Source organism: Marmota flaviventris, chromosome 3 (genome assembly GCF_047511675.1).
Source record: "Marmota flaviventris isolate mMarFla1 chromosome 3, mMarFla1.hap1, whole genome shotgun sequence".
Lineage (NCBI taxonomy): Eukaryota > Metazoa > Chordata > Mammalia > Rodentia > Sciuridae > Marmota > Marmota flaviventris.
Genome location: NC_092500.1, coordinates 126025466 through 126044277, shown reverse-complemented (window position 1 = coordinate 126044277; position 18812 = coordinate 126025466). Strand labels below are relative to the sequence as shown.

The 18812-nt window shown below is 39.2% G+C and overlaps 1 protein-coding gene across 1 annotated transcript in view; it reads left to right on the top strand.

Moving 5' to 3' along the window:
- Window positions 1–18812, top strand: part of LOC114104822 (uncharacterized) — a 419591-nt gene that overhangs the window by 364857 nt on the left and 35922 nt on the right. Inside the window, 6 exon segments of the mRNA XM_071609308.1 lie at window positions 4686–5000; window positions 12209–12517; window positions 12607–12924; window positions 16654–16746; window positions 16824–17138; window positions 18493–18807. Coding sequence (XP_071465409.1) covers window positions 4686–5000; window positions 12209–12517; window positions 12607–12924; window positions 16654–16746; window positions 16824–17138; window positions 18493–18807 — 1665 coding nt within the window.

The following is an 18812-nucleotide window of genomic DNA, read 5'->3' as shown; positions in this document are numbered from 1 at the left end:
AATGGATGAGTTGAAATAAGTCTACAAAATGAATACTGGATAGAAATTACTTGACCCACCTGTTGCAATCCTGTTTCAAGGCAGATGTGAGAAAACCAGCAATGATAGTGATTTATGTGAAAAGTACCAGATAGCGAACTTAGCATATGGGAGCATATAATTACACTCTGATAAACATTCTTAGCAATTAGCTAATGCAGTCTTACATTGTATTAATTACTCTATATTTCCTTAGTGAGATGGTGAATGATTGAACCTCAGTAATATACATTATTAGCTATGAGCTATCACTTCCTTCCCCACTATCACCACACATCATGAAGCTTAATCATCACATTAAAGGCTTAGTAGGCATTAGGGTGATCATTTATTTCAGATGAGGAAAATGAGGTTTGGAGTAAGCACTTCATCTTTCTCACACTTTCAATTAAGTGAGTGGCAACTTGGGGAATTCAATACACTGGGCTGTTTATTCTGGAATCCACTACAGCAGTCAGACAACCTCTCAGATTAGTTTGTTGATGATAAGTAATTGGGTGATTTGTAGGTAGAAACTTACTTTCAGGCAGGAAAACAGACACATGAAGAAATTACCATCCCTTCTCTCATGGAGTTTTCACTCCAGCCTGATGACACACAGCATGCATGAAGTTTAGTGTCAGGAAGGCATGGTAGGTGCTGTACAAATATCTGCATTGAGGAAGAGAGAAACCATATTTAGGTTGAGAAAGAAAGGAGGAGTAGAAGTGCAATGCAGGAAGAAAGTAGAGCATTTTTTCAGTGTAATTACTGAGGTAAAAAGAGCATGGTGACCTTCAGTTACTGATGCAGTCTCGTCCTGAGCAGAGCAGGAGGAGGATGGAGAAGAGCAATGCCTGATTACCTGGATGGGTAAGAAGAGCACAACACCTCTCCCACACATGACCCAATAACGATCTTGTTGAAAAGCTGTTTCTTAATCTTCTTCTCTGGCACATCATGAGGAAGTGCTATGAGATGAGGGGCCTGATCTCCCCTCATTTTCCTCTTGAATTGATCTCCTACAGTGCCAGTGGTCTTGGTTGATACTGTTCCTCTGAGCCATATACTACTGCAAACTAAGTTGCCCACTTCATCTCTCTCTCAGGAAACATTAATGGGGACTGAATGAAATTGGAGCCCAATATCTTCTAACTTCTTATGAACTATACTGAAGGGCTGGGGTTGTGGCTCAGAGGTAGAGCACTTGCCTAGCACACACAAGGCCCTGGGTTCAATCTTCAGCACCACATAAAAATAAGTAAATAAAATAAAGGTATCGTGTCCAACTACAACTAAAAAGTAAATATTTAAAAGAAAGAACTGTAATGTGTAATGTGCCCTTCAGACTCATGCTCTGATAAAAACCTGGTACCCTCTAGAAACAATGATTTTCTTATTAGTAGGAGGCTCTGCATTTCCTTTTAAACATGAAATCTTTTTCTGGCCAAAACAGAATATTTTTGCCTCACCTTTTCATTTTCAACAATTTCTTTCCTTTTTCTCCACGTCCAGAAACATTAAATTTGCCACATGAGGTGACACTGGCCACCACTTCTGTTGGTGTCACTCTCCAGCCTGGTCACTCCCCCTCATCCAGGAAGGCTTCAGTACCAGGCTCACCAGGCTCCTCTGTCTCCTGTTCCTGGTGCTGCCAGCATCCTTGAACACAACTGAGATAACATCCTGGCCTCTCCAGACCTGAATTTCTCCCTTTGAAATGCTCCCTCACACCCATCTCCATCTATAGCCACCCTTTTGACCATCACTAACTCTCCAGCTTGGGATCTTGGTGGCATTATTCACTTCTCTGACTGTTGCTTCTTTTCCTTATGACACATATTTATGATGCAACTTTTCCAGATATTTTATCCTCATGCAGATTCTAAATGTTTTCCCTTATCAGTTTTGCAGTTTTCCACTCTCCTCATGATTGTACATGTGATTCTTACCCTGATTAAATGAAATAATATCCCATTATAATCATCCACCTTCATTACACCCAACTCTCTAGTCTCTTCTGTAATTCAAAGAATAGTATTACCTCTGACTTAATCCCATCAGAAGATCAATTCACCAATTGGATTAAGACTTATGAGAGTCTTAACTCTTATAACCCAATCATTTCTCCTCTAAAACTTTTGCATTGTCTTATCAGGAGCTTTGGGGGGCACCTCACATTCAAACCATAACACCCACCAAGGCGTGAGCAGGGCTAGGTCATGATAATATTAAGGTACAACCTCACTCTTGTGGCTAGAAGTATAATTTAGTGGCACAGCACACCCAAAACTGTTCAAGGCTCTTGGTTTAATCATGATCATAATTGAGAAAGAAGAAAATGAATAACAGCAGTAGCTACCACAGACACATAAATCAGCTATAAAAATACTATAAAATATAATAATAATCATTTAAAATCAATAACAACTAAAGAATAAATATAGAATGAACAAGAAAGTAAATTAATAAAAGGAAAAATAATTCAAAAAGGAAGAAACTCATAGAGAAGAAGAGGAATAAAAAATAACAAGAAAATCATTTTATATAAAAAAGATGAGAAAGAAATTTTCATTTAAAGGTTTTTAAAAATGCATTAAATATATACTAATAAGGTAAATATAATAATGTAGGTATTAAAAAATATGTCAAAAATCCTCCCAGACAAAATACTTGCATACAGACACCTCTTCCCTTGTCATTTAGACACCTCTTTCCTGGTCATTTAACATTTGAATCCAGCAGGTGTCCCTAGGCTAAAAAAGAAGCCAACTGTAGATCCTTTGAATTCCATCAAAATGAGCTAGGAGCAGGTATGGTGGTGAACACCTGTAATACTAGCAGCTCAGGAGGCTGAGGCAAGGAGAATTGCTAGTTCAAAGCCAGCCGCAGCAACAGCCAGATGAGACACTAAGCAACTCAATGAGATCCTGTCTCTCTATATAATACAAAATAAGACTGGGGATGTGGCTCAGCAATCAAGTGCCAGTGATTTGTGGACCCAACTGGTGGGCCCACACTTGTTCCAGGGACCTCGTGTCCTTGGGGTCTAGCCAAATGTCCTAGCCATGGTGAGTCTCTGGAATTCCTGTGAAGAGTGGTGCAAGCAATCAAACTAGTGAGCTCCACCCAGGAGATGGGGCACAGGAATGGGGTGAATCATCAGATTTGATCTCTGAGCTTTCAATCCAGGCCTCTCTGTGCAGCCACATGAGACCGGAATCACTTCTTTTCACATAGAGAAGGACCACGTATCAAGGAGGCTTCTAGTCCTTTTTCTGCTGCCATCTCAGTGAGTTTGTGGAAGTCAGTCTTCCTATCTGAGACTGTAAGTGCTCACATCTTCCATCCAGTTTCTGTGAGGGATGACCAAAGGACCCGTGTATTATAATGATTCTGTTTTATAATTCCAGCACAGTTTTGCCCCTACAATAGTACCCTTCTCAAGATGGCCCCTGATTATACCACTCTGAGACCTTGCTGAGCAATGTGATAAATTCCTTCTCCAAATCTGGCTTGTTATATGGAAGGTGTCCATCTCAGAACAACAACCCAAATTTGATCTAAAACTTGTAAGAACAATGTGTTTCTCCCACAGGTAAGACAGCTGGAGTTGAAGTTGAAAATTGCTTTGTATTTTCTCTGGGCTGCCTTAATGCTTCCCCATTTTGTCAACATTTCTCATCATTTCTTCATTGGTTCCCAGTTTTCTTCCTCTTTCTCTTCTCAAAATACAATTTCTCCTGTGTTCTCTGGCTCTTATCACTCACAGAGTCACAAAAAGTGTACTTCTATTCTACTATTTGCCTTCTCCTCAAGAACTCTTGGCAGGAACTCCAAGCACAGATTGGATATATTGGGGGAATAAGAACATTCTATGATTCCTAGTGGCATTTGGGCAATGCCAATATCTGATGTCATCTATTCAGGGAGGTTTCCCAATCTACCTAAAGTGAACACAAATTTAAATTTTAATATCTATATTTGAAATATGAAGCCTAGAATCAATAGTGAAATATATTACATTAGCTATGTTTTGTCTTATGATCCATTCACTTTTCAGTCTTAATTCCTGAATAATTTCATCCCCCCCCACCCTGGATTCATGGCTGTCACCTGAGACTTCTGAAGATCTCATCCCCTTTCCTACCCCATGTGCTCTCATCCTTCCAAATTTCAGGCCATGGATAGTCACGTGTATGTGCTTTACAAGAAACCAATTCGGATACTGACCCATTCATTCAGAAAAGACACTTTCAGCTAATCAAATTAAGTATCAATCAGAAAAAGACACTTTCAGCTACTAAAAATAGGAATTTTGGCATTTCTCAAATAGTTTTGTCACATAATATGCAGAACTCTACCAACAGCAAGTTTTACTCTGACCAGATCTACATAATAACTTCTAGCTAAGACTACTCACTTGATTATGTTGTGTTTGATTTCATTTCTTATTTTTTTCACAATTAATTTTCTCAGGTTATGTTAGAAACTCAGACTTACCTGCTACCCTAGTATAATGAATGATTCCATGTCTTACTCAGTAAGTTCTGCATTCTGAAAGTTCATGCTGCCAACTGCTTGGTTGGGAAGGCAGTACCACATGACAAGACAACCTTTCCCATTCTCCTTTTAAATATAACCATTGATATGATTCTTTCCCTCAGAGAGCCCACAGCTCTGCCTGGTGGATGGTGGCAGTCGTTGTGCAGGCAGAGTGGAGATCATTCACCAGCATTCCTGGGGCACTGTCTGTGGTGACAGCTGGGACCTGAATGATGCCCACGTGGTGTGCAGACAACTGGGCTGTGGAGTAGCCTTCAATGCCTTGTTCTATGCACACTTTGGAGAGGGATCTGGACCCATCTGGCTGACAAAGCTGGTGTGCACAGGAAAGGAGGACTACTTGTGGAATTGCCCTGCCCTGGGCTTGGGAAAGAACAACTGTGGGCACTATAATGATGCAGGAGTCATCTGCTCAGGTATGGTCAGTGTATTCTTCACTATCTAAGAGAATGGAAAGTTCCAGAAAGTAATGTCTTATCTCTGGAGGAATAAGAGGTGAATTGTTCAGAGAGGACTAAGAGATCTTTTCCTGAATCTGAGGATTCAGGGGTAACAGTGGATGACAGACTTCATTTATTCCTGTCCTGTAAATGTCTGATAGTGTCCTTTTGCTTCTCAACTCTCTTACTTCACAAGATATTTTTTTTGTAGACCATTTTAACTTAAAGTCAATTTTCATACCTTTGTTTCTCTAATTTAAAGGGTTTTTTTTCCTTAGGATTACAAATAAATTAGCACACACACTCTGTTTGCAGCGCTTTTCAAAGGACAGCCAAGAATGAGGCCCTACTTTTCTCAGTTGAATTGAGTGTTTGTAGAAGTATAGTCAGAAATATTTTTGTACTGGGTTAGTGGGTATGTGGGCACAGGGATCAAAGACATTATAAGAGAATTTATGGATTATTGCAAAGTTGCAATTTTTCTTTCCAGATTTAGACATCAGAATTTTTATGTCATTGGCAGGAAGGACCAGAGGTCTGTGATCTCTCACAAAACACCATGTAAGCAGTTTTGCACACACCAAACAATTTGATGAGAGAAAATAAACCAGGTGTATGAAAAGAAAAGAAAGCAGGTGATTTCCAGCTTTTATGATAATAAAAAGAAAAGACACTTCAAAAGAAAGAGTAAAATAAGAGTTATCCTTTCCCTTAATCCACGCAGCCCAACATGAAGAAATATGCATTTTTCTTGGGGAATGGAAAGGTCTAAGTCAAGGCCTTAGACTTGAAACTCAGAACTAGGCAGATGCCCAGTAGATTCCAATAATCCTTGATCCTATGACAGTATAACCACTGACATGATTCTTTCTCTCAGAGAGCCCACAGCTCAGACTGAGACTCTGGAAATGTGTTTAGTTGGGCATCAAAGAGATTGTCTCCACCCCAACTCCTCCAACCTGTGTTGGCAGAAGAAAATCAATACTCTGTTGTCTCAGGAGCAGGACATAAGAACAGATGCAGAATTTTGTCTTTGAGCCCAATGCCAGGCACATTATGATGATACTCAGTACTTAGTAGGAATTAGAGACTCAAATGTAGGACAGAGCTCATAGAGAGAGCATGACCTGTGTGCTGTGGAACACACTCAAGAAGAGCCTGTGGCTGGTTGCAGGAGTCTTGGGCCATGAGTCCACTTTAGCAATAGGCAGCTCATAGCATTGAGGGCCTTGGTCCCTCCACAGGGCTGTGTTACCTTGGCAGGCTGAGGCCTCAGTGTGTGACATAGCTTTGCAGCATTGGTGGCCATAGGACCAACCTCACTCCTTCCCAAAGCCCCAGGGAGCACACTTTGGAGAGAGTTAAGTCTCTGCCTGGGACTGAAAGTTTAGTTGGGCACCCAAATTTGACCTGGACCCTTGAGCTCTTTTCATTACATACTATAATACTGCTTTCAAGGATGAAAAACAAAGAGTCTCAAGGAATCAAGACTAAAGACACAAAGAACACATAGGGTGTCCTAATTCACCTGGCAATTAGTTTCCCAACAGGAAACATGTAGACCAGAAGTGAGTGGCATGAGATTTTCATAGAACTGAAGAAAAAATTTGCAAATTAAAAATACAGAACATGGCAAAGCTGTCCTTTACAAACAAAGGAAATACAAAGCTATTATCAGACAACCACCTCCCCACCAAAGTTACCATATAATACAGTAATCACTGCTGAGCATATATCCAAAGGAAATGAAATCAGGATGTTGAAGAGACCTCTGTACTCTCATGTTTATGGCAGTACTACTGACAGTAGTTGAAAGGGAAATAATCTAAGTGTCCATCAACTTATATATGAATACAGTGAAGTACATTTACATAATGGAATACTCCTTGGCCAAAAAAAAAAAAATAATAATGAAATCCTTCCATTTGCTGCAGCATGCATGGACCTGAAAATCATTAGGTTAATTGAAATAAGTCAGGCGAAAGGGACAAGAGTCTTCTAATCTCACTATGTGTGAAACCTGAAAGAGTTGACCTCATAAAAATTTAGTAGTTTAGACTGGAATTGCGATTTCCACAGGCTCGAAAGTGTAAGGGCTAGATAGGGATTGATAGGGTATGTGGGCACAGGGATCAAAGACATTATAAGAGAATTTATGGATTATTGCAAAGTTGCAATTTTTCTTTCCAGATTTAGACATCAGAATTTTTATGTCATTGGCAGGAAGGACCAGAGGTCTGTGATCTCTCACAAAACACCATGTAAGCAGTTTTGCACACACCAAATAAGTCAGGCGAAAAGGACAAGAGTCTTCTAATCTCACTATGTGTGAAACCTGAAAGAGTTGACCTCATAAAAATTTAGTAGTTTAGACTGGAATTGCGATTTCCACAGGCTCGAAAGTGTAAGGGCTAGATAGGGATTGATCAATCAGTTATAGATTTTACTTAGATAGACCAGAAGTTCTTGTGCACCATTGCACAGTACAGTGACTATAAATAGCAATAAGAAAACCTATTTCAAAAAGCAAGTAGAGAGCATATTGGAAATATTCACAAAAGGAAATGAAAAGTGTTTGAGGAAATAAGATAGCATAGTATACACATGTATCAAGAAATCTATTTACTCCACTAATAGGTATACTATTTATATTTCAGGTATTAGTTGAAACAAGTTTAAATGAAAAAAGGAGAAAAATGCTATGGGTGACAAGATATGAGGGAAGTTTATATAGTTTATATGTGATGGATTCAGTAATACAAGGGAAGTGCATTGTGAGGTAAATTTGATAAGAATGAGAAAAATGGAACATTTTGAGGAAGATAGAGGAAACTTCCAGGGTCTGGGGAATGGCAACAGAGGATTAACAAAGAGCGTACAAGGATTATCTGAGCAGCACTTAAGACCCTCGTGTAGGGTGGGGAATCTATGTACATTTGTGTGAGTTCTGGACACCCTTGCTGTGTCAAAGAAGAATGATTTGTAAGTGTAACTCAAAGTTGAGGTATTGAGGTCATAATGGGGGAACCAAAGTTCCCATGGATGACAACTTTTTAAGAAACTTGAAACTTGCCCAATGAAGCAATGTGTCCTGAAGCAAAGGATCAGACAAAGATAGATCTGACTGCAGTCTCTAGTGAGAATGATTCATGTGAATCAATGAACTTCTGCAGATGCCATTTTTCTTCTTTTTTCCCCCAAACAGGACTCTCATAAACTTCAAATGACTTGAAATTGTTTGTTTTTGTTCTCATTATTTCCTTGAAATATTCATACCCAATACCTAAAAACATTTCTGGAACATGGCAAATTCTAAAAAGGCATTAGTAATTTGTATTAGAAACCATTGAAGCAGATTGTCAATACTCTCTTCAAATACCTCTCTCCTATATCAGGTCAAGGTGAAAAGTTTAGATTATGTCTCCTTTGAAAACCACTCTTCCCCATTTTACCCTTTCCTGATCACACACATTTTGCCCATTTCTGAGCATTCATTGACCTCACTCTTTGTCCCCTGCTCTGCCTCTATGGGAAGTCATACTGCCTCAATTTCCTGGCTTTCGGAGATGACTGGGAAGCCCAAGAATACAGGGCAAGTTTGGTCTTCAAGGAAGATACTGGGATCTATGTGCACCTCAGCCTGGCCTAATACCACATCTAATGGAGACATTCCCATCTATTCAGGTGACACAGTTCTGTGTCATAGTGTATAATAAGGTTTTGGAGTGATGAACGAGGAGACAGGTGGATTCAGAAACAAGGCTTATGATCAACATCCTGGAGAGTTGGTTAGATGCAGATGAGCCCCAGCTACAGAAAAGGTGGAGCAGGAAATGTTGGTCTTTTGGGAAGAAACAAAGGTGTAGTCTTAATGAAATGTGTTGGAAATCAACCTGGTCATCCTGCCTCTTTAGTTTACCTGGATAAATTTGAGCCCAAAAGTTCTGATAGTGATGGGAAGTGAGAGAGGCCATTTCCACAAGGGGAGAGAACCCTAGTTTTGTAAAAGCTTGCATGTGGAGAATTGAGGATCTCCCAGGAGCTGGCACAGGTACAGAAAGAGTAGTTTCCTGAAGGCCAGGTTTCTACAACCCTTCTGGGACTTGACTGAAGTGTTTTTGCAAATAAACCCAGTTGATAAAGTGGAGGCCACCTCTGTGAAATAAGAGTAGAGATGCAGCACCAGAGAAAGGCACAGGGTATATCCTCTATGGAGGGGCTGGTTGAAGGGGTGTGGGGGGAGTAGGAAAGGAGGGGCATGAAAGCAAGAGGAGCTGTTGCTGAGAGTCATAAATGAGGATATAGTAGACAGGCCTGGATGCCAGCTTATCTCTAACTTCTAAAAGTCACTTACTCTCCCCAGGTTCTGTCTTCTCTGTCAGGACATAAGGATGTAGCACATGAGCCTCTTCAGTGGTATATCATTTTTAGTAACTTTTAACACATTTAACACTGCCAACAGCATTTATCACTGTGGAGCTTTAAACTTAGCCATGAAAACGGCCTAAACATAAGATAAGATTTTGGAGTGATGAATGAGGAGACATCATAAAACAGAAATACTTCTGATTTTTAATAATGGAAATTATATAAAAGTTTATTGCAAAGGTTTGATATTCCAATAGAATTCAGTGCCTAAGACAAAGATACCCCCAACATAAAGTTGAGGTATTCAGGGTACTAGAGAATTCAGATAGAGAGATTTAGGAAGGGAAATTGAGACTGAGAATGGATTTAGGATAAATATCATAACACCTCATTTATTTATACAGGAAGCATCTACACCCAGACCTTGCCTGGGAGCTGCCCATCTGTCTGTCCCTACAAGAGAAGCCACCAAAAGACTCTATTTGCCAAATCCTGAACCCCCAGTTCTTTCTGGTGCCAATTCTCCAGGTTTCTTAGGCCACAGATCAGGACCATTTTCCTTGATTGGTTGTTGTGAGATTTGATGCTTCCCTCTTATGGACTGAAGGGCAAGTGTGTCTCTGTCTCTTCTGATTTATGACACAAAAAGCAAAATTTGTTCTCTAGTGTTCAAGATGTAGATGTCAAATCTTAAGGTTTCAAAGTTACTTTATTTTTTGCTGTTTGTCCTTTGGAGTTTTCATGGAATTTGGTTAATTGTATTAATTCTACATTCAGTAGTTCTTGGTAAAATAGCTCTTTTTAAAAAGACAAATAAATATATTGATGAGTTTGCAACAATACTGCCCTCTGAACACCTCAGAATTTCTGTTCAGCACAATGACAGAGGCTCAGTTATGGTCTGAGTACATGTACTGTATGGATTTTACTCTTTCCCCCTCTCAGGCTATATAGATACGAAAATTTTAAATTAAAAAAAATCAATAAAAAAGCAGAGACTGAGAAAAAAAGAGTAGAAGAGTAAAGGTGAAACCTACATTGGGTGATCTATTTCTTTATCTGAAATTCTTCTGATTTTTAATAATTGAAATCATATAAAAGTTTATTGCAAAAGTTTGATATTCCAATAGAATTCAGACAAAGATACCCTCATAACATTTGAACCAGAGGACATTGCACTCATACCCCAGTGGATTATCTCAGATAAAACTTGGACATAATGTTATTTGATCTCCACTGAGACATTCTAACTCTCGGATGCTAGCAATGGGCCAAATATTATTTTTTTAAAAGAAAATAAAAAGGAGATAGTGCCACTTCAGGCAAGTTTGTGTTTCTATCTCAGCTTAAACTGCAATCAGTCATGCAAACCTGGTGGCCCTCTCTGGTGGTGCTGATGTTGACCTTTAATGTGAAGGTGGAACTGAGTGGAAACCAGAGTTCACAGAGAAGAAGACCTGATGCATCCAGAGGCAGAGCCTTCAGCCAGCCAGGTTTCTGTCCTGGAGGCTGATCTTTGTTCCTGTCACTGGATAACTGTATTGATGGCTGATTTTATGATGCTCCTGTAGGTCTCATCCTCTTTTAAACATAACCTCCTAAAGATTTGTGATTTCAGTTTGCAATTTTTATGTCTGCATTTTGACTCTATAAGTAAGGTACACTATATTACTCCTCTATAATGATAGAAATTAGAATTATCAATGTATTTACATTTTATTCATTCACACTTCATTTTAATACATCAGCTTCAAAGAGAAAATGGAGTATTTTAAGTAACAATTTTATTAAGTTAGATTAATGCTTTTGATATTCATTCTACTTTGATGGTTTACTTGAGGACAAATATAATGAACATGCTATTTTCTTGAGAAAGGATTCATTGCTGAACTTCATTACTACCTGAACTTTCTATTACATTACAATTTTACATCTATAACCAAATGTCTCCCCAAATTGTCTGGACCCATACTTTAAATCACTTCCCGACCACCTTCAGTAGCTATATAATGGAGTCTTAAAACTCTGTTTATTAGAAATAAAATAAACCCTTAATAAAACACAAAAGAAAATAAAAAATAACAATGCTCAAGCTCAAATCTCTCGATAATTTCTATTCCTACTTCTAATGGCCTTTCTTTCTTCTATAATGTGAAGAACGATCTAAAGAACCCTGATTATTTTAGTCACAATAACCTGTTTTCTATCTCAGCCTCACACTATTTAGTGGGCTCTTTTCTCATGCCTAAATGAGAAATAAGTATAAACTGTCATTTTCCAAACGTACTGATATTTTTTCATTCATTAATTAATGTTATGTTAGTTGGAATTATTATCTGTGAATTGATAATTTCAGAGGATAAAATAGTGAAAAATTGATCCTAGTCTTTTTCTACACTGAGTTCACTTTCAGTGGATACATATGGATTTAATTAAAAAAGGAGGTAACTGTCACAGAAAGTCATACAAACACACAGATACATTTATAATATGAAGAATAATATGTCCATATAAAAGAAAACTGCATATTACACACTACATATATTCATTTTTGGACACATACACATGTGTGTAGAGCAGTGTGTATATTCATTTCTTTAATCAACAATTTAGAATTGACCTTCCAAATTCCTTCTCCAAAATTTGTCTTCACACACTTCCTCCAAGAATTCACATTCAGGCACCATCTGTTGAATCCAAACCCCACACTGCAACACTGAAAAACAACAACAACAAAAAATTCCACATCATTACATGTGAATTGAAGCCTCCTCCTCCTATTCGCTGGTACTTGTTGTTTGTTTTTTCTCCCATAGGATTTGTGCATCTGGTTGGAGGACACGGATCTTGCTCTGGGCGAGTGGAAGTGAATTCTGGAGGAGACTGGATTCCAGTATCTGATGGGAATTTCACATTAGCCACAGCCCAGGTCATCTGTGCAGAGCTGAGTTGTGGCAAGGCTGCATTTGTCTTGGGGAACCTTCCCTTCAGAGAGGACGGTGAAGAGGTCTGGGATGAAGAGTTCCAGTGTGAGGGGCAGGAGCCTGGCCTCTGGTTCTGCCCCAGAGTGCCCTGTCCTGGAGGTAGCTGCCCACACAGAGGGGCTGTGCAAGTTGTTTGCTCAGGTGAGACTCACAACAGGACTTTAACCTCCCTACACACTCTATGGGGGTAAGAAAAATGTGAGATGTTGCTAAACCCTGTCTTCTACCAGGATATACAGATGTTCGGCTCATGAAAAATGGCAGCTCTCAGTGTGAGGGTCAAGTGGAGATGAAGACCTCTGGAGGCTGGAGAACACTCTGTGCCTCCCACTGGAATATGGCCAATGCCAATGTTGTTTGCCATCAGCTGGGCTGTGGAGTTGCCATCTCCACCCCAAAGGGAGAGTACTTTGTGGAAGGAGGAGATGAGATCTGGAGAGACAGATTCCACTGCTCAGGGTCTGAGTCCTTCTTGTGGAATTGTCCTGTGACTGCCCTGGGGGTTCCTGCCTGTGCTCATGGAAACACAGCCTCTGTGGTCTGCTCAGGTAAGAGAGGTCAGGGCTGACTGGTACTTGAGTGACATGTCTCTAAGAGGAGAGAGCATGGAGAGCTGACTTAAAAAATGAGACATTTTGTGGTTAACTATGATTCTTAATGATCATTCATCTTTCAGCCCTGTCAAGAAATTAAACAGGATTGGTTTTAAGTAAGAATTATCATTTATTGAAATTCATAGATAACACTATATAACAATGAATGAGAGCCCTGTCACATTCCTCACCCTGGAATAACAGAGCATAAGCAGCTTTCAGAAGTGACTCTCTCATCCCTCCAGTCACTATGCCTTCCTACCCTCCAAAGAAGACCACTCTAACTTTTGCTGCCAAGGAATTTTGTTTTTCAAGTTTTGAGCTTTATATGAAATCATGCACCATGTTCTCTTTTTGTGTCTACTTTGTCTCAACATAACTTTTAGAATTTACCCATATTTGTATTTTTATCTGACTCTCATTTTTATTGTTGTAGAGTTTTCTGCCAAATAACCACAGTATCATATGTTGAACAATTGAAATGATTTGGAGATTTGAATTGTTTGCACTTTTTGAGTACACAAATAATGATTCTACAAAGTACCATGCCAATATTGTTTGGTGGAAATATAGATATATCTGTATATCTTTATTAATCTTTGTCCTATAATATGCCCCCTCTATATATGGTCTTCTTTTTAGAGTCAAATTCTTATTCTTAATGAAGCACAGCATATCAACATTTGCTGCTCTCATCGTGTTCTAGTGTCATTTTTAAAAGCACTTTGCTATCATAAGATCATAAAAATATTTTTCAAGAGTATTTTATTCGCATTTAGTTACCTTTCTTTTACATATAGTTGCACAATCTTTCTGGAATTGGTATTGTATAAAGTGTGTGGTGTAAAAAAACTTTCACATTATTGTTTGGATATCCAATTGACTCAGAATGATTACTGAAAAGACTTTTTCCCATTGCTTTGTAACCTTTGAAATACATAGGGTGCAGATATTTCTGACTCTTGCTCTATGCTCTGTTCCATTCCATTCTGTCATTTTCTAGGCTTATAGCCATGCACACCTCCTTAATTATCCTAACTTTATAGCATGTCTGATTAACTTTTTTAAATATTTCTTTAAAATAACTGCTCTAATTGTGTTGTTTTTTTCTGCCCAGTACATTGGTCATGCTTGGTCTTCTGCATTTCAAATAAATTTTACAAACAATGTGATATATTTAATTCAATAATAGAATGATGGTCTTTAGATTGAGTTTGGATTTAACCTAAATATCAATATGGAGCTAATTAATGTACAAGGTATATCTCTAATTTCCCTCAGAAATTAAACGTAACTTTCACTAGGTATACTATTGGTGTTTTATGTTTTTGATGTTATTTTTTTATGAGTTTATTTTAGTAAAATATCCTAGGACATTTAATGTTTTAGTCTGTTTTTTTGTGCTGTGACAGAAAGACCTAACAAGAACAATTTTAGGAGAAAAAATTATTTTGAAGCCGAAGGTTTCAGAGGTCTCAGTCCATAGATATCCTACTCCATTCCTTGTGGTTGGAGGTAAGGCAGAATATCATGGAGGAAGAGTGAAGCAGGGTAAATGAGGTCAGCAGATGGCCACCAAGAAACAGAAATGGGGAGAACTCTGCTCAACAAAGACAACATATAAATCCCCAAATCATGCCAACAGGGACCCATCTCATCCAGCCACAACAATCATGACTATTGTTAACACCCAGTTAATACTATCAAAGGAGTAATGTGCTGGTTAAGTTAAGATGTTCATAACCCAATCATTTCACTTGTAAACTTTCTTTCATTGTCTCACACATAAGCTTTTCTGGGATACCGAGTATCTAAACACCACAATTAGCTTTCACATTCACTTTTTTGGTGGCTTTGTTTTCCTTTTTCTCTTTCATTTATTTTATTATTTATCTTGATGATTTGAGAATTCTGAATAAGTTTCAAAGATAGCACAAAATTCCCAGATAAACCCTAACCCTGATTTCCCAATGCTATTATTTTTTCTGTATTATCCCCTCTTTCTGCCACATTTATCCCTAAATATGTAAAATATTTCTGTGACTAGTTAAGAGTAGGTGAATAAGATATTTCCTTATTCTTAAAATAATAACAAGACTAATTCATAACCACAGTGTCATTGTCAAATTCCATAAAATAACCTGTTGGCTTCCACATATGATGGAGACTATATGCTACTTGTCTTTCTGTGTCTGGGTTATTGAACTAAACATGATGTCCTATGATTCCATCCATTTTGATGCAAAAGGCAAGAAACCATTCCTTTTATGATCATATTTATACCATATTTTCTTTATGGGTTTCTCTTGCAGTGGACATCTGATTCCGTACTGTAGCTGTTGTGAGTAGTGTCACAATAAACATGGGAATGTACGATTGCTGTTTCACAGTAAATATCATTGTCCTAGTTGGTATTGTTTTTTAATGCATCACTGCCCCCCCCCCAAAAAAAAAAGATAGCAACACAAATAAAAATATATTTCATTTTGCCCATAATTTCCAGATTCATAAATTTGGCAAGGGCTCTTGGCAGTTGCCTCTTTAGGTCTCTCATGAGGTTGCACTTGGATCTCATTTGCAGCTGAGGTCATTGTAGACTTGACAAAGATTGGAATCCAGGACAATTGACAGAACCACCTGCAAAAGTTCTCTCCTACACAATAGTCTCTACACAGTAGATTTCGCATTAAGCAAACATCCTACTAAGTTAGAGGAGGAGGCCTGACTTTCTTAGCAAGGTTCTTAAGACAAGCTGTGCTGGCTTCACCACATTCTATTGCTTGTAAACAACTCACCGCTGTGAGCCCAGATTGGAGGGCAGGAGAAATGGTCTGCACATGTCAATAGATATAGTGTCACAGAATTTGTGGGTATTTTCAAAAACTACAGGTATGTTAAATATCTCACTTTGTGTATTTTCTAATTTGAATTTTTGTACAATCAATTATGGTTTTAATACCTAAAACTTGTACAATATATAGGAATGTTAGGTTCTCTCACCATCTCTCTTAGAATCCTATTATATTTCTTATGTTTTTGTCTTTCTGTTTTTCACTCTGTTTTCCCATGTTAATCCACTTAATTTTTCTACTTCTTGTTAACTTGTAGTATTGTTACACTCATGCTCTGGTATTTTTAGCTACTAACTATATATGATCATTTTACTTGGTAGTTTTTAGTTATACATACTTCAAAAATATTTATTGGATTTTTGTTATTTTCTACTAAGATGCATCATCTCTATGACAAATATTCTTTTATAATATATGATACAAGTTTCCTGGTTGTTTAAATATGATTCCTCCTCTTTGTTTCAATGTAAATTTTACTTGTGTACTCCCAGGAAAAAATGGCAAACATGGATGAAATTTTCAGAGTGTCACCTACTACCTTTGAATGCCCAAATGCTTCCATGGAAAAATAGCTGAATATAGTTTTATTTTTCTCTGAACTTGACTCCTAAGTCTTGCTTCCCTGGGAGCTGTATTCACACTTTCCTAAAGTCATTCCTGGGACTTTAGTAGATTTACACTTCATTTAAGAGAGAAGTGTGTCTCAGAAGCAGAAGCAGAATCCTTGAATAGGAGCTAGGAAGTTACTGATCATGGGCTACAGCTTTCAGATGCCATCACTGGATTACTGTCAAGTTTAATTCAGTTTCCTGCTTTCTACTCCCATCTGTAGGAAACCAGGCCCAGCTGCTGTCCCAGTGCAATGACTCCTGGTCTGATCCAGCAGGCTCTGCAGCCTCAGAGGGCCACACTGCCAAGTGCTTAGGTAAGCAAGGACCCCAGCATCAGAGTCTTCCCATTCCCTGTGCAAATGCGCACTGACATGACTCTGTCTCTCCTCAGACAGCAGACAGCTCCGCCTGGTGGATGGGGAAAGTCACTGTGCAGGGAGAGTGGAGATCCTGCAGCAGGGCTCCTGGGGCTCCATCTGTGATGACAGCTGGGACCTGAGTGATGCCCATGTGGTGTGCAGACAGCTGGGCTGTGGAGTGGCCCTGGAGGCTTCCATCTCTGCTCACTTTGGAGAGGGATCAGGGCCTATCTGGCTGGATGAAGTGAACTGCACAGGAGAGGAGGCCCACTTGTGGCAGTGCCCTTCCCAGTGTTGGGGGCAGCACAACTGCAGTCACAAAAAGGATGCTGGGGTCATCTGCTCAGGTCTGTGATACATTCTGTGCATAGGCTAGAAGGATCTGCAGGATGGTGTCTGAGCCGTAGGGCTGGCATTGGGTAGTTGCTGACAGGGCAAAGGAGAGGTGGTGCCTCTCGTAATTCCTGTGCCTGTAGCAGAGGAGAAGATTAGGTGCTTCCATTTCCTGCTGCAGCAGCTCCTTCCATCTCAGCAGTGTCCCCTGACACAGTCTTTCTCTACAGTGTCCATTTAAAGCAGTTATCACTCTTCTGCTACCTGCCAGTGCAACAACATTCTGACCCACTGAATTAGTTTTCTATTTCTTCTGTAACAAGTTACCATAGACTGAGGGTCTTAAAACAATACAAATGTATCACCTTACAGTGTGTAGGTTAGAAGACTTTCCTGGGTCTGTGTGGGCTATAAACAAGGTGTCAGCAGGCTGCAACAGCTGGAGCTCTGGGAAGACTCCTTTTCTTACCTTTTTTCACTTCTATAAATTATGTGAATTCCTTGTATGACCTCTTCCTTCTTCAACCCAAATTGTTTCAACCATCTCACCATTCCATGTTCACATCACACTCTAGTGAGGGCCAGAATGGCTTATCTGTTTATGAGGATACAGGTACAAGGATGTCATTACATTGGGGAAATCCTATCCAGGATGATCCAGGATAATCTCATAATGAAAGCATACTTTTGTTAATTTTTGTTTTGTTTTGTTTTGTTTTTGTTTTTGTTTGTTATTTTGGTACTGGGCTTGAAGGAGGGGACTCAAGCACTGGAGCACAACCATGATACTTTTGTTTATTTATTTTTTTTTTTATTTTGAGACAGAGTCATATTAAGTTGCTTAGAGCCTCACTAAGTTGCTGAGGCTGGCTTTGAACATGGGATGCTCCTGCTTTAGCCTTCCAATCAACTTGGAATACAAGCATGTCCCTTCTTGCCTAGAAAGGATTCTTTTCTTAATCTTGTTTGAAAAGCCCTTTTGCAATGTGAGCTCAAATATTCACAGGCCCTCAGGATTAAGAAGTAGTCATATTTGGAGCTCCACACTTCTACTACTCCTCTGTTTGTACTCATTTTTTTAAAGATCTGTCAGATGGTTAGTCAGATAGCAGACAAAGAATTCACTTCCTACAGAGTCCCCAGATCATTGTTCCTGCCTATGCATTTGGTAATATTACATTGTTGTAGAAACAGAAAGAGAGGTACAAGTTAGCAAAACACGTTAAAGGGACAAAAATTCCAGTCTTCCACCTAGTGGGCATTTCTTTAGTAGAGTCAGCAGTGAGCACTCACTAGTTAGGAATAAAGAAGAAACAGTAGGAAGAGTTGAATGCTCTCTGAGCCCTGTTTTCCTCCTTTCTATGTCAGAGTTCCTGGCTCTCAGGCTGGTGAGTGAGGACCAGAAGTGTGCTGGGTGGCTGGAGATTTTCTACAACAACACTTGGGGCAGTGTCTGCCACAGCCCTATGGATACCATGACCTTGTCCATAATCTGCAGACAGCTTGGCTGTGGAGACACTGGGATTCTGGATTTCTTGGTTCCTCCCAGGGAAGGTTCTAGACCCCACTGGGTAGATGGAATCCACTGTCGAGAAATTGATAGCTCTCTCTGGCAGTGTCCTTCTGACCCCTGGAAACACCAATCTTGCTCTGCAAAGGAGGAAGCTCATATCACATGTACAGGTGAC